This window comes from Artemia franciscana, chromosome 2 (genome assembly GCF_032884065.1).
Source record: "Artemia franciscana chromosome 2, ASM3288406v1, whole genome shotgun sequence".
NCBI lineage: Eukaryota > Metazoa > Arthropoda > Branchiopoda > Anostraca > Artemiidae > Artemia > Artemia franciscana.
The window spans coordinates 26,162,010-26,183,716 of record NC_088864.1 but is presented as its reverse complement, the minus strand read 5'-3'; the positions used below and the strand labels follow the sequence as shown (position 1 = coordinate 26,183,716).

The window sequence follows — 21,707 nt, the reverse complement described above, 5'->3', positions numbered from 1 at the left end:
GATCCGGTTGGGATTTACAATAAGAGGTCCGAGTTACGAAATCCCTCTAAATATCAAGTTTCATTAAGATCCGATCACTCGTTCGTAAATTAAAAATATCTCATTTTTTCCATTTTTTCGAATTAACCCTCCCAACACCCTAAAGAGAGCGGATCCATTCTGGTTATGTAAATAACGTATCTAGGACTTGTGCTTATTTTTTCCACCAAGTTTCATCCCGATCCCTCCACTCTAAGCGTTTTCCAAGATTTCAGGCTTCCCCCCTCCAACTCCCCCAAACTCTAAGCGTTTTCCAAGATTTTAGGTTTCCTCCTTTAACTCCCCCCAATGTCACCGGATTCGGTCAAGATTTAAAACAAGAGCTCTGAGACACGATATCCTTCTAAATATCAGATTTCATTAAGATCCGATCGTAAGTTAAAAATGCCTCTTTTTTCTAATTTTTCCGAATTAACCGTCTCCCCACTGCCCCTCCAGATAGTCGAATCGGGGAAACAACTATTTCTAATTTAATCTGGCCTGGTCCCTGATACGCCTGCCAAATTTCATCGTCCTAGCTTCTGTGGAAGTGCCCAATCTAGCAAAACCAGGACCGATAGACCAACCGACAGAAATTGCGATCGCCATATGTCAATTAGTAAATAGTAAGTGCCATAAAATACTCTTTGTTGATATTGTTTAAAAGCTACGACTGCATTCAAATATAATTAGAAAGTTATTTCAGTCGACAAAACCGGATTTTTTCTATGTGTAATAGTATAGGGATGTAGGGGGGCACGGTAAAAATTTTATAGCGGCCCTTAAACATGATTTTGAGGCCCAATGATTTGGCCTGTCATTGCTCAAACACGGTATATGAGTTTTTTGTATCAAATGAAAAGGAATGCGAAAAGTATTCCTTCATAAGGTTCAATCGGATTTCAAGGTTCAACCGGGTTTAATTAAAAAAAGGAAATAACTAAACTTAAAGTACACTGCTCTGTGATAAAACTCACGTTGAGACCCCTAAAACTCACGTTGAGACCCATAAACTCACGTTTATTACCATAAGATTACTGAAATAGATTTTGACTTCGATGAGCGATTGACGAAAACTGACTAGGTGAAGGGATGATACAATGCATATAGGAGGTATTCTTTTTTTCTCCCCTTTTCTATAGTTTTCAAACATTTGCCTTTTTTGCAAGCCCCCTGCCCCCTCTTCTGTTGTATACTTGCCTGGATAGTAAGGCCTGAAGTGGGGACACTGTTGATTGTTAAAAAAGCAGAATACTTCATTGAAATTGAAATGAAAATTTAAACCTATGACGGATTTTCACATACCCCCCCCCCAACTTCCTGATGACATCCTAGGGTCTATTATTCATTCTAATGGGTATCTCCACCTCTCTCCTTGTGGTTCAGCACGCCAATAGTGATAACTTTACTTGTTTATTACAAAGAAGAGTCCAAAGAACTTTTACTTTCTTCTAAAACGAGTTTACATTTCAAATCCCATAGCCATAACGGTAAGTAGGACTCACGAAATGCTTTAGGTCAAGACTAGAAATTAATTGATTTTTTGGTTTGATTTCCGCTTCATTTTTCCTTGTTTCAATGATTGATGTCATTTATTATCTGGATTATTGATGTGATTTCTGTAGTCCCTATAGACTATTGTTTAAATAATGACGTAATGTTTAATTCACACTTTCATTTTTTATCAAAATACCAAACGAATTGCTGATGGTTAATATGTGAAAGTGAAACATGGAGCCATTATACTTATTGTCTTTACATAATATAAAATAAGCAATAATTCAAACAGAAACCATTAGATTGGTAGGAAGTACAGTCGCACATCTGGATTGCATTGAGACTACTAAGCCATTATATCTATTTTTTTCTTACTAATGAGTGTGCGAAACTAAAGTTTGTTTATTAGATTTGCTGAATTAGTTTCATTCTTGTTACTGTTCCTCTTCATTGGCGTTGCCTAGAGGAGGTCACCTGCCTTCCTCTATTCAGAAGAATCCCGTTTCTGGGGTGGGGACTATTTTTATCTGAAATATCTTTTTTGACATTTTCATCGATAAAACTGAAAAAAAGGACAAATTTGCTCCCCCATAGATTATGAAAAATACATTTGCCATACCCTCCCCCCTGTTTAATCTCTGCGAATTGACTTTACTCTCACTCTTTCTTATTTTGAGATTCGAAACACATAGCCTATCTTTTCTTGCTTCAAGAAGATCTCTATAGTTTTTTTTCTATTCAACTACATTAAATAGCTCATCAACTGCCGTGGCTTTTTTTTGTCAACTTGAAACTTAACTCATCTTTTAATAGCATAACCGCATTTAGGGAGCATTCTATCACCGAGACACGAGCCATAGCCCCCCTCCCCTATTTAAAGACTAGGGCAAGTGCTGCTTGTCTCTTTGTGGTAACTTCCCAATCATTAAATGAATTCAAGAGTGTGACACATCCGATTGATGGTCTCCACATTCCCTAAAGGATGTTCACTGCCTCCATCGCTAAAATCAGGTTGTATATTCAAGGGTTTAATTGCCTTTAGAATACCTAATTTTTCAAAAAGTTGTAAATAATTTCTGTTTTATGCTGAAGAGAATTTGTTATAAAATTGGCACTGCTCCCGCTTGTTCCAACTTTTTCTTTTCACTTATCACCTTTGTTTTGCTGGTAACAATTCCATCTCTGGTTTTTGCTAACCATGGATCCGATGCAAGGTTTCACAGTGCTCTTTGATCATTAGAAACGTTAAAAATGTAACGAAAAAGAATTACCTTTAAAAAACAAGTCCAACAAAAAATATTTCCAAAAACACTTAAAAGCTGTTTCGATAAAAGAATAATTCAATTAAAATGCACTATCACGTCATTATACTTTGAATTCAAACATCCATGTAAACGGTATAAGCCTGGTTGACGGGTATCAGCTGACTGGTTAGGAGGAGATTTGCATCAAAAATTTAGGACGCGTAGCTTGTATATCCGATTGTTAAGGAAAATACTAAGTATTGAAAGCCCAGTTTACGTATCATTTGATCACCATTCATGTGTATAGACGTTCTGAAGCAATAATATATTTCCGTGTGCCTAAATATATAAAACAAAATACATCTATTTAAGTCGGTAATAATTTCCTTTTGTTTTTTAGCTAATTTTGTGGTGGATGTTTTAGCACATTAGAAAAAAAGAAAAACAACTTCCAATTGAGATTTTGCAATGAGTAGCCTTGTGGCTGTGTGCAATGTTTGTAGCCCGTTGCGTAGTCGGAAATTGTTCTACATCAAAACCACGCAAACACCTCTAGGCCTGACTTCATTGAAACCCCATGATTACCTTGTTATCTTTTTAGTATGACTTTTAACCTCCTGTTTCAAAGACGCTTCCCACCCCCACGAGAAATTCTCGTATACGTCCCTGACCCAAATATTTGACTCGTCAGGCATAGTTAGTCAGGATCTTACATCCCTTCCCTCTTTCCAAATAATCGGGGTAAGGTGTTTCTGATACTTTCTTATATGCTCCACTTGTATAGTGTACCTACATGACACTCGCTCTGATTAACAGTAGTGCATTTTGTGGGTTTCAAGAGAGGCAAGACCCCTCTCTGCGTTGTTTTCTCATATTTACACAACCGCACCTGTACAAAATTTCATTTTCAAGGACTAAATGCAAAAATATCGAACTAAAAAATGTTTTCGAGTTGAGCTCAACCCAAAATGTTCGAACCGGTGACGAGGAGGTAAAAAATGCATTCCAGGTATGATCTGACTTTGTGAAGTAGTTAAATTAGGGTAAAAATTGATTCCTGTACAACTTCACTATGCGGTTTTAATATCTGTAAGACTCAAATTCTGCATAGTAAGCTTTTTCCCTCCTGTATACCAAAACTTTTCCTCAGACATCCGTATAAAACCCGACCCAAGAAGTTTTTTAATATTCAAAGAAAAATCCAGGATTGTGTTCAAGAATACATTAAAATAGAAAGTCTGTTTATTTTCCCGAAAAAAGTGCTTGTTGTTGGTGCTTGAATGCCAAGTTTTGTGTGGGTTGAGCTCTTCTTTTAAATCAAATGCAAATGCTTCTTTAAATGCAAATTGAGTTGTAATGTCTTTAAACTGAATTTTATCTTGTTGGGAATTTCACCTTGGTCAAATTTTGCTTGGTTTGACTTTTATGTCACATCGAATGAGCCTCTTCGTGGCTCTGTTTTTAGGGCTTTTTTGGAATTTTGGGCAGCAGGATGCGGTAAATTTTGCGACACGTTTGGCTCCCGAGGGACATTTCACAAATTTTGCGACACGTTAGGCTATCAAGGGAGATTCCCACGCGCAGTACAACTAAACGATTCGTTCTTGAGAGGTCACGGATTTGCAAACTAAAATTCATTATTCTCAAACTTGATTCCGTCAGCAAACCCTGTCAAAATCAAAAGAACTCAAATTTCGAACATAGGTATCTTTTAAGCTTGATGTCTGTGCTTTTCAGCGGCTGCTTACGCCAGAGCGAAATTAGGGAATAATTGACGTATGGTAGCTGGTATAGTCAGCTAAAATTTTTAGTTTGCTGTATTCCTTAGGGGACACGTTTGGCTGTCAAGGGAGATTCCCACGCGCAGTACAACCAAACGATTCCTTCTTGAGAGGTCACGGATTTGCAAACTAAAAGTCATTATTCTCGAACTTGGTTCTGTCAGCAAACCCTGTCAAAATCAAAAGAACTCAAATTTCGAACATATGTATCTTTTAAGCTTGATGTCTGTGCTTTTCAGCGGCTGCTTACGCCAGAGCGAAATTAGGGAATAATTGACGCATGGTAGCTGGTATAAATTTTTAGTTTGCTGTATTACTTAGGGTACACATGAATCAAGGATGAGAATTTGTCTAATTGATTAAGTGTGCAATTAATATAAAGACTAATCCTTACAAAGACTATCATTCTTCTTATTCACAGAAACGCCAACCTATGGAGAGGGGCTAGGCATATCCCCCCGGAGAACACCCCCAGCTGAAAATACCCATTCATGTGAAGTCGATTAGCCCAAAAGAAATTATTATAAAACAAAAAAAGAAGGACTTTGGGAATATTTCAGAATTTTGGCTGAATGGACAGTGCAGAACAATCAATAGAATTCATCTTCCCATTTTATTTTTGTTTCGTGTTTCTGGGGGCTGTGTTATATCAAAAGGGTAAGAAAATGGTTAAAGAAAATAATTTTAAACTTTGGAATGAGTGACAATTGTAGATGAGTTGTCCTATGATGGAAGTGCAACGAAAAAACAGGCTGGAGCTAAGAGGTACGAATAAATATTTTTCACGGGTCTGTTACTGACCACAGTTGTTACTAGCCAAAATATTAGGGGTAGACAGGGGTGAATGTAGAGCAAAATCTTTGGAGAAGTCCAATTAGACAAGGGCACCAATGAGCAAAATCTTGGGGGGGGGGGAATATGACAAAGGTGCCAATAATTGACAAATTTATTCTAAAAAAGAATAAAAAAAGAAAAAACAGGGTAAGAGGGCAAGAGACAAAAATCTTGGGGAGATCCCGGGGGTAGATCCCGACCCCTCTCTAGATTGGGCAGTGGGAGTAGGGGACATTTTAGTTTACCAACTGGCTGATTTCGATGATGTTGCTGCTACAATTACTTCATGAAACAAGAGCTAAGATGTCATATGGCACTTGTGACGAGGCCGGACGAGCCAAGAGCCAAGAGCTCATATGGTATGAGCTCTAGCAAAATTCTAAGAATCAATAGATTGATTTAAAAGGAAAATCGGACGCTTAATGCCGGTAAGGATCTAAAATAAGAGCTCTGAGTCACAAGGTCCTTCTAAATATCAAAATTCATTTAGATCCGATCACCCACCCGTAAGTTAAAAATACCTCATTTTGTCTACTTTTTCCTCTCCTTTCAGCCCCCAGATGGTCTAATCGGGGAAAACGACTTTATCAAGTCAATTTGTGCAGCTTCCGGACACGCCTACCAATTTCCAGCGTCCTAGCACGTCCAGAAGCACCAAACTCGCCAAAGCACTGAACCCCACATCCTAACTCCCCCAGAGAGAGTGGATCCAGTATGGTTACGTCAATCATGTATCTATGACATTTGCTTATTCTATCCATCAAGTTTCATCCCGATTTCTCTACTTTAAGCGTTTTCCAAAATTTCAGGCTCCCCCATCCAACTCCCCCCGATGTTAAAAGATCTGGTCGGGATTTCAAATAAGAGCTTTGAGACATGAGTTCCTTCTAAACATCAAATTTCATTAAGATCCTGTCATCCGTTCTTAAGAAAAAAATTCCTCAATTTGTTTTAATTCTTCCGAGTCAAAACCCCCCAGCTCCTCCAAAGTGAACAGATCCGTTCCAATTATGTCAATCACTTATCTATAACTTTTGCTTATTCTTCCCATCAAGTTTCATCCCGATCTCTCCACTTTAAGCGTGTTCAAAGATTTCTGTTTCCCCCTCCAACCCCCTTTGTCCTCGGATCCGATTCAAATTGAAAATGGAGCATCTGAGACATAAGATCCTTCTATATATCAAGTTTCATGAAGATCCGATCACCCATTCGTAAGATGAAGATGCCTCAATTTTCACGTTTTTCAAGAATTCCGGTTTCCCCCTCCAACTCCCCCCAATGTCACTGGATCTCGTTGGGATTCAGTTAGAGTTTTTTGCACAAGATCCTTCTAGATGTCAAATTTCATTAAGATCTGATCACCCATTCGTAAGTTACAAATACCTCATTTTTTTCTAATTTTGTCCAACTTACCCCCCCCCCAACTCCACCAAAGAGACCGGATCCGGTCCGGTTATATTAGTCACGTATCTTGGACTTGTGTTAATTCTTCCCACCAAGTTTCATCCTGATCTCTCCGCTTTAAGCGTTTTCCAAGATTTCCCATTCCCTCCTTCCCCCCATTGACACTGGATCTAGTCGGGATTTAAAATGAGATATCTAAGCTACGAGGTCCTTCTAAATATAAAATTTCATTAAGATATGATCACTCCTTCGTAAGTTAAAAATACCTCGTTTTTTCTAATTTTTCAGAATTAACCATAGCCCCCCCCAACTCCCCCAAAGAGAGCGGTTCCGGTCCGGTTATATCAGTCACATATATTAGACTTGTTTTTATTTTTCCCATCCAGTTTCTTCCTGATCTCTCCGCTTTAAGTATTTTCTAAGATTTCTGGTCCCCCCCCCCAATGACGCTGGATCCGGTTGAGATTTAAAATAAGAGATCTGAGTTACCAGGTCCTTCTAAATATGAGGTTTCATGAAGATCCAATTACTCCTTTGTAAGTCAAAAATAGGTAATTTTTTCTAATTTTTCAGAATTAACCCCCCCTCAATTCCCCCAAATAGAGCGGATCCGTTCCAGTTATATCAATCACATACCTAAGACTTCTGCTTATTTTTCCAACCAAGTTTCATCCCGATCCCTTCACTCTAAGCGTTTTCCATGATTGTAGGTCCCCCCCAAACTCCCCTCAATGTCACCAGATCCAGTCGGGATTTAAAATAAGAGCTTTCAGACACGATATCCTTCTAAAGATCAAATTTCATTGAGATCCGATCACCCGTTCGTAAGTTACATTTTGAAGAATTTTCTAGGGGGAAATTGTCAGGGTGAATTTTCCTCAGGGAAATTTCCTCAAAGAGATTTCCCACGGGGAGTAATTTTCTGGGGGGGATATTTTCCGGGGGAGAACGCCAAACACCCTATGAATGGTGCCAACTAATATAGGAAAGACAATGCCGGTGTAAATATTTTCATAAAGGACTTTGAAAATGAGATATTACACACAGTGATACATTCACTTACGTGAGAAAAAAAATTCTAAATTTATCTGAATTATCAAATTATATTTTTATCGTTATTGTTGATTCCCCACAAAAATTATCGCGCACATATGTGGCCTTACTGGCATACATGCTCCAAAAGTGTTTAGAATTTAGTAGTAGATGCTTTAGAAACGGTATCAGTAAATACTATATTAAACATTTCATGGTACCAAACTGTAAGTAAGGAGCGACTCGGCCCAATAGCAACCAAAACTCTGAAAAATGAACTGCAAGTACCTAGTGACACAGCTCAATAGTAACTGAAACCCAAAAAAACGAAAGTTTGATAACAATAGATACATCAAAAGAATGACGTTTTTATTCTGATTCCAAATATGTAAAATTCGTCAAGTTTAACGTCACCCACCAAAAACTACGAACCTGAGAAAATTTACCTGACTTTCATAAAAGAGGTGAAACACCCTTGGAAAGTCAAGCAATCTTAATAAAAGTTGCACCATCAGATACAGTGTATCAAAAAACCCTCCTGGAGATATTTCAAGCACTCATCTGCAAAAGCATGGAATTTTGCATTTTTCTAGAAGAAAGATCCCAGATGTGTCTTTTTTTTCAGGGGTGGTTGTATTGAGCCAATGGTCCTAAGAGGTTGAGACAGGGCTTATTCAAATGTAAACTAAAAGTTTTAGTGTACTTTTTGAGTGACTAAAAGAATGGGGATCAACTTGCCCTCCTCCCATGGCCCTCCCCCCCAAAGTCATCTGATTAAAATTTTAGGGAAAGGTATTTTGTTCAGTATAGTTATAAGGTCCAATAGCTATGCCTTTGGGGATGACATGATCCTTCTACAGCTCCTGGGGAAAGGGCTGTAAGTTCTGAAATTTGCTCATTGTTTACACAAAGTATTTGTTATTGGAAAGTATAAAAAAATATTTCCGGGGGGACATTTCTATATAGGAGAATTCTCTGTGGGGAGGGAGTTTCCTGGTGTAAACTTTCAACGAGAATTTTAGCTTTAGTGATATTTAAGCTTTAGTGTAAAGAGCAAGGTATTGACGAGGGAGCAAACCCCCTCATATACGTAATAAAAAAAACACAATAATAGAAGTTCGTTGCTTAAATTACTAACAAAAATGTTCGTATAAAAAATAAAAAAAAATCCAGTTGCATTTTTTAGTAACCAAAAATGGGAGGGCAACCAGGCTTCCTACCTCATCCCTTTTTTTTATCAAAATCATCCGATCAAAACTATAAGAAAGCCATTTAGCAAAAAAAAAAATTATATGCAAATTTTGTTTTAATTATTCGTGTGCGGTGAGCCAAAATCAAAACATGCATTAATTTAAAAATGTTCAGAAATTCAAAAAAAAAGTTTTTTTTAACTGCAAGTAAGGACCGACATTAAAACTTAAAACGAACATAGATTACTCGTATATGAAAGGGTTGCCCCCTCCGCAACGCCTCGCTCTTTATGCTAAAGTTTGACTCTTGGACACAACTCTACTTTTTAAAACAATAAAAAACTTAAGCGTAAAGAGCGAGGCGTTGAAGAAGGGACAATCCCTTTCATATACGGAATAATTGCTGTTCGTTTTAAGTTTTAATGTCACTCCTTACTTGCAGTTAAAAAAGCTTCTTTTTTTATTTAATTATGATAATTGAGCCATCTGGTCCAAGTCTTTCTAGCATTGAACCATAATGGCCCCTGCACTCGTGCTTTTGGAGGTTATACCAAATTAAAGGCATTAAGTATTACTTTTTAATATTTTTACGATTAACAAGGGTCAGGTGAGCCACACCCCTTTTTTAAAGCTGAAATAAGAGTAGAAAAGGTTAAATGATAAAGCCATGTTAGAAGTATTTAAACATTAAGGTTTTTTATATCAAAATTTGCATTGAACAAAAAAAGAAAGAAAAACTATACACCTTAGATTTGGAAAAACACAGTTTACTTCCCACTCCCCTCCCCCCACCACTTCCTCAGTTTTGTATCCTATTTCCGAAAATGCGGGGCGTCAATTCAAAAGGGCGATTGATTTTGAGGAAAATTACGCAATCGAATTCAACCGAATGACATATATGTCAGAGCCCTTGTTCACAAAAATGCCACAAGGATGACGAAAAAAACATCAAGTGATTTATTTTTCCGAAAAAGCCAAAATGATTTATTTTTCCATTGTAATTTACTTGGCTAATAAAAGAAGTCCCGAATAAACTAAACCAAAAATAGCATTCCTCCGTAAGTTGGCTCACCGAAATTCTCATTACGAAAAGTTGCTTTGATGAGATACGTTTTTGACACTTAGCCTAACAGTATAGCTATAAAACAATATCTAAATTTGTATGCTCTGAAATTTCCTAGATTTTCCTCTATTATCGTATTTAGGTCTCAATAGTGGCCATAATAAACTAAGATTTTATCAGGACTTATCAATAATGGTTGTTTGCTCATTGTCTCGTGTTCTCTTTCATCTCTAATTTTAATAGTAGGTTTGAAAAGATGAATTTTGATCATTATTTGTCTTCAATTTTGTTTTTTTACATTGTCATAGAGGGAATTCAGTGTAATTACTGCAGCATTGAAGACGAAAATTGCAAGAGGAGTGATTTAGGTATGCAAATTAAACAGTTTATGGCAATGCTTTTTTTTTAAGTTGTCATTTTTGTTAGTTTTATTGCCGAAGTAGTAGCACTAGTAGTAGTAGTAATAATAGTAGTAATAGTAGTAGTAATAGTAGTAGTAGTAGTAGTAGTAGCAGCAGCAGTAGTAGTAATAGTAGTAGTAGTAGTAGTAGTAGTACTAAAAGTAGTAGTGGTGCTAGTAGTAGTAGCACTTGCAATAGTGTTAGTACAGTGGTGGTACGCACATTGGACCTTATGGTTTGTTGAACATCCCTCTCAACATGCCCATGAGGTTTCAACTTAATACTCTTAGCTGCTCCTCAGATATTATTGATAGGCCATTATAGCAACCTGGTTGCATATACTTTGTTTTGATATATCTCAAGGTCCCCTGAGAGTTTCATTTTAATACCCTTAGCCTTAGAAGTACTAGTAGGAGTATAGTAGTAGTAAGCATATAGTGCTTTTAGGTTAGTTCAACATCCTCTTCAAAATGCACACAGTGTTTCAACTTAATACCCTTTAGCTCCTCATTAGGTATAGCTGATACGCCCTTACCGTGTTTCAATATAGTTCAGCGTTTCCTCAAAATTTCCATAAAGCTTCATTTTGTTACTATTACCCCTGCAAGTAGTAGTGGCACAGTAGCAGCTGCAGTAGTAGTAGTAGTAGCTGTAGTAGTTGTTGTTGTAGCAGTAGTATTGTGCACATAATGCCTCTTGGTTAGTTCAACATTCCTGTCAACACCCCCTGAAAGTTTCAACTTTCAGGGTTTTCAACCCTGAAAGTTCCAGCCGTCCCTGGAGATATTGCCAACACGATCTTTTGACTATCTGCATGTATATAGTGTGTTTCATTTAGGTCAAAATCTCCTCAACATTCCCTGAAAGCTTCATCTTAATACCTTTAGCCTTTTTGGAGACATGCCTCTGTTTCTAATAACATATTCTGTATGTAAGTAATGGGCGAACTGCATAACTTACTGTCCTTTCCCCAAGGCCTGTGGGGATGAAATTGGCCCAAGGGGCATAGTTAATAGGTCTTTCAATTATGCTGAACAAGATGGCTATTTCGTTCGATCGGATATTCGTAGGAAGAAGGTAGCAAAATAGGGCATGGAGGGACGCTAGTTGCCCTCTAATCCCTTTCGGCTCTACAAAATAAGACTAGAGCTGTCAATTTCCAATCGAATAAGACCTCTTCGAAGTTTCTACGACAATTTGTTCCATACGAAGTGGCTTTGTGAAAAAATGAAACATAAGAAATGAATAATGCATGGAGCCCACTTTGATCTTTATGTAGTCAGTACTATTCCGTTGCCTATGATTGTTAGAATCGAAAACAGTATCAAAACGCAGTCAAATAATATTAGTAATTCAGGCATATGCGCCTAAACTCAATTTTTGGGATGAGGCGATGTTTTTGGGATTCAAAAGTACTAAAAAAGGTAAAAAAAAAATGGGTAAATTACTTTCAAAATATGAGAGAATATGGGGGAAATTGCAAAAAATATCGGCGGTATAAAATGAAGGAGCCGCCTAAAAGACTGATTTTATAAAATGCAACCTTTGCGTAAAATATGATTTTGCTTTAGAAATGGCACTGCATTGTTTTGATGTTGTTTTCTCTATAGTAGTGAGAATTGTTAAAGTGCGACGAATGAATTCTGGGTAAGGCCGTTGGCCATTTTCTAGATTAGCAACAAAACGATCGTAACATCCCTACACTGACAATAACAAGCTTTCTGTGAATTTAGGAGAAACTAGGCCCGAGCATATCTTTGTTCTTCAGATTTGGTTTAAAACCAATCCAGATCTATGTCAGAGGCAGAGGCGGTTTTATGGGAGGGTGAGAGGGGGCACTTGCCCCAGGCGCAGAAATGTTATTGTGCAAAATTTGAAACAAATAATCTAACATTACAATCATTTTTAATTTCAGTAATTTTATTTCTATCAAAATAAAACAGTTCGTTATAACGCTTATTGAGCTAGCCGGCTCAATAGTAATTGAAGCTCTAAAAAATGAAGTTTTTGATGACAGTAGATATATCAAAAGAATTGGCTTATTATGCTTATTCCAGAAATAGAACTTTCATTAAGTTTGGTCTTTCCACCAAAAGCTAAAAGCCTGAGAAAATCTGTCTGGTTTTGGGAAAAAAGGGTGGAAAGACCCCCTATAAGTCATGGAGACTTATTGACAATCACGCCGTCAGATTCAGCTTATCAGACAACCCTACTGTAGAGGTTTCAAGTTTCTATCTTCAAAAATGTGGAATTTTGTTGTTTTTTTTTTTGCCAGAAGAAAGATCATAAATGCGTGTTTATTAGTTTTTTTTCTTCCCAGGGGTGATCGTGTCGACCCATTGGTCCTAGATTATCGCGAGAAGGCTCATTCAAACGAAAATTAAAAGTTCTAGTGCCCTTTTTAAGTGACCAAATAAATTGGAGGGCAACTAGGTTCCCTCTCAAGCTCATTTGTTTCCCAAAGTCAACCGATCAAAATTTTGAGATAGCCATTTTGTTCAGCATAGTCGAAGGATTTAATGAATATGTCTTTGAGGATGACTTTATGCATCACAGCCCCCGGGGGAGAGCTGCAAGTTGTGAACTTTGCCAATTGCTTACATAAAGTATTGGGTATCTGGAAGTATACAGACGTTTTCAGGGGAGAAAGGTTTTAAGCTCCTATCTGCAAAAATTTGGAATTTTGTAATTTTTGCATGGACACATTTATTTTCTTTTTACGGGAGCGGTAGCATTGACCTAGTGGGCCTTCCAAGTTCGGAAGAGGGCTCATTATAACTGAAATGAAAAGTTCTAGTGCCCTTTTTAAGTTACCAAAAATTGGAGGACAACTAGGCAAGGGTGCCGACAGAAGATTTTCCAGGGGGGCAGACGCCAAAATAGCAATGGTGGCTGGGTGACAAGGAATATATTTTAGTATATTTTTTTGTATGAATAAGCATATTTCTTTAAATGCTATAAGGAAAAAACTCTCAAGTAAAAAGAACTTTTAAATTGTATCAAAACTGAAAAAAAGTACAGTCTATTTTAAATGACAAGGATTCCTGGCAAAAGGATCAATTTATTTAATCGAGAATATATTTAATCATTATGTATTTAGTCTTAAAAGAAAATTAATATCAAACCAAAACTATAGAAAAATTTATTGCTTCGGTAGATTATAACAGATGTAGACTTGTCTTTATGCAATTTCCTACGCCTTAGAATAGTTTACAGAAGGAGTAGATATACTCAAAAATCATCCTGCCTGCATAGATACCACGTTTTGATTTTATAACGGCCAAGTAAGATGTACCTCATATTAATTCCAAGTTAGATGTAAGATAACAGGAGAATTCTTCCTTGAACTTAAATCCCTTATATATTCAGATATTAAAAAAAAATAAATAGAATAGCAACAAGAAAACAAAATTTTGCTATCCAGCAGTCAAATTGACCCTCTTTCTTTTTATTGTTCTATTCAACTAAATAAAATGAACAGGTTCAAAAAAAAAGTCAGAAGGGAATCTTATCAAATAATATGGATAAAAAACTGAAAGTAAAAAGTTCACCAAAACTAAAAATGGAATTCTCATGACAATTGCTACGCTGCTCAGTTCACATATAGCATTCATTCAGTGAAAATCCTAAACCAGATTTACTCTCACAAATTTTTGATAAAACAAGAATGCATTCGAGGTAAATACTCCTACTTTGCGTCCGACCGTTCATTTAGTGTTCAGCAAGGTTAATTTGCTGTCGAAATTTTTTTGGATAGATTCAGATGCCAATATTACGCAAAGTGAGTAATTAAAGGAGTTTTATGTGGTAGTATATTTCTACAGTCTATTTTTTCTTGGAGTTCAATTACTATTTTGTATAATGGGAGGAAAAGGAAGAAGGAAAAATCTGGCGAGTTTTTTCTCACATCCAGTCCTATGGAAGGAATCTCATTGAAATCACTAGCTGATAGTTTGAGTCTAGTTTTACAGACTGTTAAAGAAAATTCAATTACGTTAAATGAGCTGAATGTTAATTTTAAAGGATTAGATCAAAGAATTTCTAAGATCGAAGAATCTGTATTGGAATCGAAATTGGAGGTGGAAGGTATTAAGCCTAAAGTGATCACCCTTGCTGGTGTCACCTTGCATTTCTGTGCTGGTTGATGTAAATTCTTTACTGAAATCGCAGTTATCTAGCCTAAGGCATATAATGATGAAGCTGAAAAGTAAAGAAACTGATAAAAATAATCTAGCATGGAACGTGACAGCGATTGATACTGTAAACGCTAAGGCGATTTTCGATAGTATAATTTCGTCATGCATTGAAATCCATGAGGTACCCAAATACAAGATAGCTGATGTTAAGCCTGAAAAAAAGCTGATAAAGGTTATCATGGAGAACAGGGAGCTGAAAGTGGCAGTTCTAAAACAGGATCGAAATCTTCGTGGAAAAACTAACATGGGCAATCAGAAGGTTTTTCTATCCGATGATTCTCCCCCGTCTGTTCGAGAAGCTCGAAAAAAACTTTTAGCTATCCGAACCAGTATTCGTGAAAAAACAGGTTTTGAAACTTGGATTCCGAGATCCATACAAAGGGCCATAGATCCATACAAGGGCCAGTGGAAATGTTTTTGTTTGATGAAATCCCACCAGATATTAGTAGCCTGATTCAAACGCAAAGACAGCGAAGGCAAGGAAATGGCCGGGGCAATTCTATGGACTGCATTACATGACTGAATATTTTTTTTTTCTATTTTTGTTTAGTGAGTTTGTGGAAGCCCGGACACTTTTTGTGTTTTGATAAGAAAAAGGTATTGCTTGAATTATTTGTTGAGTTAGTTTGGTCCGATGCAATAAAAATAGTAATAGTGACTTATATAATGGTATCTTCTGCTACAACAAATATTGTGTCTTTTTTATTGTATTGCTATTTGTTTTGTTTTTTTGCACCAACAGTATAGCATTAGAACAAACTCATTTACTGTGAGTTTTAGTGCTTTTATTTTTGAATGGGAGAGGCATGGGGAAAGAGTTCTTAATTTTTCCTTGTTTCGTTTTTCTTCTCTTTCCCTGTTTTTTCTTATTTATTCTTACCTTGATTTTATTATCATTATTTATCCATACCTTGATTATATTATTTTTTACTCTTCTTTCCTTATATTTTTTTCTTATACCTGTGGTTTGGTGGGCTTGGTCGTGGGGCGGAACTACCATCCACCATGAGTAGTGGCCAGGCTGGTATCAACTCTTTGGGGGATTGTTTACTTGATTTACAAAATAATCCTTTAGATTTTGAAAATATTATTAATAATTCAATTGGAAATAGAAATCAGATGAATAATGCTTCTATAAATGCTTCTATAAATGCTTCTTAAAAGGAACAGAAATTACTTCGTATATGAAAGGGGCTGCTTCCTCATCAACGCACCACTCTTTACGCTAAGTTTGACTCTTTTTCTTAACTCTTCTTTTTAAAACAGTAAAAAACTTTAGAGTAAAGAGCGGGGCATTGATGAGGAAGCAGCCCCTTTCATATACGAAGTAATTTCTGTTCGTTTTAAGTTTTGATGTAGCTCCTTACTTTCAGTTGAAAAAACTTGTTTTTTTTGTTTAATTTCTGATCGTTTTTGAATCAATGAATGTTTAGTTTTGGCTCTCCACAGAGGAATAATTAAAATCGAATTTGCATTTTTTTTTTTTTTTTTTTTTTTTTTTTGGCTAAATGGGTTTCTCATAATTTTGAGCGAATGATTTTCAGAAAAAAAGAGCAGGGGAGGAAGCCTAGTTGCCCTCTGATTTTTTTGGTTAATTAAAAAGGCAACTAGAACTTTTAATTTTTTACGGATCTTTTTATTAGTAAAAGATATACGTAACTTATAAATTAGCTTACGTAAAGAACTTTTGTATTCTCATGTTTTTATTACATATATGAGGGGGTTCACCCCCTCGTCAGTACCTCGCTCTTTACACTAAATCTTAAATTGTGTCCCAATTCATTAAGAATGACACCCGAATCACAAAAGCCGTAGAATATATAGTTGAAATTACTAAAAATACTTTAGGGTAAAGAGCGAGGTATTAGGAGGAGATGAGCCCCTCATATGGTTGATAATTTCTGTTCGTTTTAAGTTTTAATGCTGCTCCTTACTTCCAGCTGAAAAAAAACTTTCATATTTATTTTTTCATTGTTTTTTTTTTAAATAAGGCTAGTAAATCCTGCGCTCCCTTCATGGAAATTTTCATCCTCCATGACAAATTCCTCGATGGAAAGTTCCCCCAACATATCCCCCTCTTCTCAACCCCTCCCCCAACCAAAAAATCCTCCTGAAAACATCTGTACACTTCCCAATAACCATTGCTATATGTAAGCAGTGGTCAAATTTTGTAACTTGTAGCCCCTCCCACGGGGACTGTGGGCGAGTAAGTTGTTCCCAAAGACATAGTTATAAGATTTTTTCGACTACGCTGAATAAAATGGCTATCTCAGAATTTTGATCCGTTGACTTTGGAAAAATAATTGGCGTGGGAGGGGGCCTAGGTGCCCTCCAATTTTTTGGTCACTTAAAAAGGTCACTATAACTTTTCATTTTCGTTAGAATGAGCCCTCTCGCAACATTCTAGGACAACTGGGTCGACACGATGACCCCTGGGAAAAAAACAAAAAACAAACAAACAAATAAACACGCATCCGTGATCTGCCCTCTGGCAAAAAATAAAAAATTCCACATTTTTGTAGATAGGAGCCTGAAATTTCTACAGTAGTGTTCTCTGATACGCTGAATCTGATGGTGTAACTTTCGTTAAGGTTCTATGACTTTTAGGGGGTGTTTCCCCTATTTTCTAAAATAACGCAAATTTTCTCAGGCTCCTAACTTTTGATGGGTAAGACTAAACTTGATGAAACTTATATACTTAAAATCAGCTTAAAATCCGATTCTTTTGATGTAGATTGCGATTCTATTGGTATCAAAATTCCATTTTTTAGAGTTTTGGTTACTATTGAGCCGGGTCGCTCATTACTACAGTTCGTTACCACGAACTGTTTGATTGCTGATCGTCTTGCATATAATGTCCGAAATGACTTGAGCAGAAATGAGGAAGGAATCTTTGAATCCCTATTTATTGAGATTAAATCAATGCGTAAGTATTTAGTTGTGGGTATGGTTTATGGTTCCCCCAGTGGATCTATTCCTTCGTTTTTGAAAATTCTGGAAGAAGTTTTGGTCTCAGTCCAAAAACATCCCTATGAATTAATCTTTATGGGTGATTTTAACCTCAACCTGCTGGATAAAAAATTCTGCTTCAACTATTGATTTTTTGTCAATGATGCTCTCTTCGGTAACTCTGTCTTCAGTTTATATACCAACCCGAGTTACAGAAACACAAGCGTCTCTTATCGATCATATTTTTTCGTCACTAGATGTTTTAGATAATTTGGTGCTGGTTAGTGATATTTCTGATCATTTTCCCGCTATTTCCCGATATAAGAGTTCTGATCAAGCGCAGCGTATAGCATCACCATCTAATCTCCCATTTTTCCGTTATGGTGATACTGAGCTACGTCTACACAATTCTCGTCTGGCTGATGTACCATGGGGTAGTTTGGTTTCTGATTCAGATTTTAAGCACTCTTTTGATTCCTTTTATGATTTAGTTAAAGAAGGAATCCTGGAAATTTGCAATCGGTGTCCAGCGCCCCATACTTTGAAAAGGATAGCACCACTGAATCCATGGATGACTCCAGGTCTCCATAAAATCTGGAAAAGGAAAAATTATTTATGGAAGCTTTACAAGGCTTCACCATCTTTAGCTCATCACGAACGATTCAAGGCCTATAGGAGTATATTTAATTCTCTGTGTCGGAAGACAAAGTCTCAGTATTATTATAGGAAATTTTCTGAATGTGGGAAGGATGTAAGGAAGACATGGTATTTAATTAGTTCAGTTCTTAGACCTACTCCCCCTCTGCCTTCAGTTCCATCAATGTTGAAAATCGATGGTAAAACCGTCCAAGGAGATGTAGATGTTCAGCTAGAGCTTACCTCTTATTTTGCTAATATAGGAAAGGTAACTGCTTCCTCTGCAAGCTCTGCGAATTCTCGTTGCGATTTCAGAGCCTTTCTTGGACCTTCATGTTTGAAGTCGATGGTCTTGAATTCTGTTTATGAATTTGAGGTAGCTCGTATCGTGAATGCTCTTATAGGATCATCCTCTTCCGGACCAGACAAAATTCCTACGAGGGTTATCCGTGCCATTCTGCCTGATATTCTGTCACCACTGACTAAGCTCGTCAATCTGTCTTTCGAGAAAGGTATTTTTCCTGAATCTCTCAAGCGAGATAAGGCTATAGTACCCTATAAAGGTGGTTCTCGGAGTGATCCTGTTAATTATAGGCCAATTTTTCTCCTATCTGTTTTCAGAAAAATTCTTGAGAAGGCTATGCTATCCAGGCTTCTTAGTTTTCTGGATGCAAAGGATTTTTTGCATGATTTCCAGTTTGGATTCCGAGCGAGTTACTCTACGAAGCATGCTTGCCCAGCTTTATCGAATTTCATTCATTTGGCAATAGATTCTGATCATATCCCGGCAGCTTTATTTTTGGATGTTCGTAAAGCTTTTGATTCCTTGACTCATTGGATTCTTCTTTGGAAACCATCACATATTGGTATAAGTTCAAACGCTTATTCTTGGTTTGATTCATATCTTTCTGGTAGGCTTATTTCAATTGATCCGCTTTTCCGGAGCCCTTCTGAAGTATATTATGGCGTCCCACAGGGATCTGTTCTTCGTCCCATTTTATTTTTGATTTATGTTAATCATCTGATTTCGGCTGTAAAAAACACCAGACCTCTGGCATGTTACAAGCTGTGTCAGCCTGATGCTCAGTCGTGTTCCAATACTTCTCCTAATGAAGATTTTCTTGTTGCCTTTGCTGATGACACCACTTTTTGGACCCTTGGGAAGACGGATTGTGATATCAAGTCTAACCTTGTGGCATTATTTGAGAGAGTTATGCCATGGTTTAATGCCAATTACTTGGTCTTGAATGTTGGTAAATCATATTTTCTTATTTTTTTCTCGAATTGGTGTAGCTTTCCCTCAGCTTACACACCTTCAGGTGTCACAAGGCTCCTTGTGTAGACCAGATAATCGGGTCGTCCGGTTTCTTGATATCCTGCTTGTTGAGAACCTTTCATTCAGAAACCATGTAGCCATGATTAGGGTTAAGGTCTCACGGAGTTTAGGTATCATTCGAAAACTTAGATACACATTTCCTGGATCTGTTCTGAAACTTCTTTTTTTCTGTCTTGTCCAGTCATATGTTTCTTATTGCCCCATTGTATGGATGTCTACTTTTCCGTCCACGCTCTGGTCACTTTCCGTCTTGTATAATAAAGCACGGCGTCTGGTTATGGACACCAACACAGCTCTTAAGTCTACGGTCTATTTACATTATTTCTTGTGCTTCTTTTGTCTTTGATCAACTTCACGGCACTCTTCCAAAATCTGTTCGGAAGACTCCTATGTTTATTTCTGATTCAGCTCCATATAGCCTTCGTTCTTTAAATAATATCCACATTCCGTCTACCCCTACTATTTGATCAGATTTCAGTCCCCAAATGGCTTGTCAAAAGGTCTGGAATTCACAACCTTCTTCAGTGCAGAAATGCCACTCCTTTGGGACTTTTAAAAGGATTCTTAAGGATCATTTAATAAAGAATCAAATAGATTAATTTTTTTCCTCTGAGGAGTTGATGGCCCCTGTGTTTTGTTAGTGGTGTGTGGTTTTCCTCTCTGCACTTTGCTCCCAGGCCTCAGGTATATTCTCTATGTTTTTTTTCTTCTCCTTCTAGTTGTTGCTTATATTGTATCCCCCATAAATACATTGCCTGTAAACTGCTATATGTGATTGCCTATATTGAGTTTATTGCTTATATAATATTTTTTTTTCTTATCCCCCTTGTATCCCTGGCCCTGGAGCCTTTCGAGGGGAATTATATGTATTGTCATTCGATTTTGAATTGCATTTTGTATTGTCTTCTATTTAATATTAATAAACTTCTCTCTCTCTCTCAAACCAAAAAACTGGCAGTATTGGCTTTTATGCTGATTCTAAATCTATAAAATTCTTTCAGTTTATTGTTACCCACCCAAAGCCAAAAATCCGAGAAAATTTGCCTGATTTTTGAAAAAAGGGGAAAAATCCCCAAAACGCTTAGCGTAAATAGCGAGGCATTGATAAGGGGGTGAACCCCCCTCATATACGTAATAATTTATGTTATTTTTAAGTTTTAATGTTGCGCCTTACTTTAAGTTGAAAAACTTCCCTTCATAGAAAAATCCTCCCACGTAAGCTTCTTCCCTTGACCCCCCCCCCCAGAATAATCGCCCCTGAAAATTTCTGTATACTTTCCGACAACCAATACTTTATGTAAACAATGGGCAAAGTTCACAACTTGCAGCTCTTCCCCCGACGACTATGGGGCATAAATTCATCCTCAAAAGACATATTTATTAAATTTTTGACTATGCTGAACAAAATGGCTGTCTCAAAATTTTGATGGATTGACTTTGGGAAACAAATGAGCTTGAGAGGGAGCCTACGTGCCCCCAAATTTATTTGGTCACTTAAAAAGGGCACTAGAACTTTTAATCTAGTTTTGAATGAGCCCTATTGCGATATTCTATGACCAATGGGTTGATATGATCACCCCTGGGAAGAAAAAAAACAAACAAATTAACACGCATCCGTGATCGTTCTTCTGGCAAAAAAAAACATAAACAAAATTCCACATTTTTGCAGGTAGAAGCTTGAAACCTCTACGGTAGGTTTCTCTTGTAAGCTGAACCTGATGGTGTGATTTTCAATAAGTTTCTATGACTTTAGGGAGTGTTTTCCCCTTTTTTTCAAAAATTAGGCAAATATTCTCAGGCTCGTAACTTTTGATGGGTAATAATAAACTTGATGAAACTTATATATTTGAAGTCAGTATAAAAATCCAATTATTTTAATGTATCTATCGGTATCAAAAGATATATCATATCAAAGAGTCCTACCATAGAGGTTTCAAGCTCCTATCTTTAAAATGTGGAATTTCACGTTTTTTTTCTTTTTCATTAGAAAAATCGTCGATGCATGTTTATTCGTTTTGTTTTTTCCCAAGGGTGATTGTATCAAACCGAAGGTCCAAGATCATTGGGAGGGAGCTCATTCAAACGTAAATTTAAAGCTTTTTTTTTAAGTGACCATACAGATTGGG

The 21,707-nt window shown here is 36.9% G+C and overlaps 2 protein-coding genes across 2 annotated transcripts in view; one reads left to right on the top strand and one right to left on the bottom strand.

Annotated features, from left to right (window-relative positions):
* Window positions 1-2,949, bottom strand: part of LOC136039348 (uncharacterized) — a 51,969-nt gene extending 49,020 nt beyond the window's left edge. Inside the window, exon 1 of the mRNA XM_065723007.1 lies at window positions 2,787-2,949. The gene's annotated coding sequence lies outside the window, so the exon portion shown is untranslated. The remainder of the gene's footprint in view (window positions 1-2,786) is intronic.
* Window positions 2,950-10,276: 7,327 nt separating this feature from the next.
* The window catches only part of LOC136039343 (vitellogenin-1-like), a 105,088-nt gene continuing 93,657 nt past the window's right edge, over window positions 10,277-21,707 (top strand). Inside the window, exon 1 of the mRNA XM_065722993.1 lies at window positions 10,277-10,431. Coding sequence (XP_065579065.1) covers window positions 10,320-10,431 — 112 coding nt within the window. The 5' untranslated portion in view covers window positions 10,277-10,319. The remainder of the gene's footprint in view (window positions 10,432-21,707) is intronic.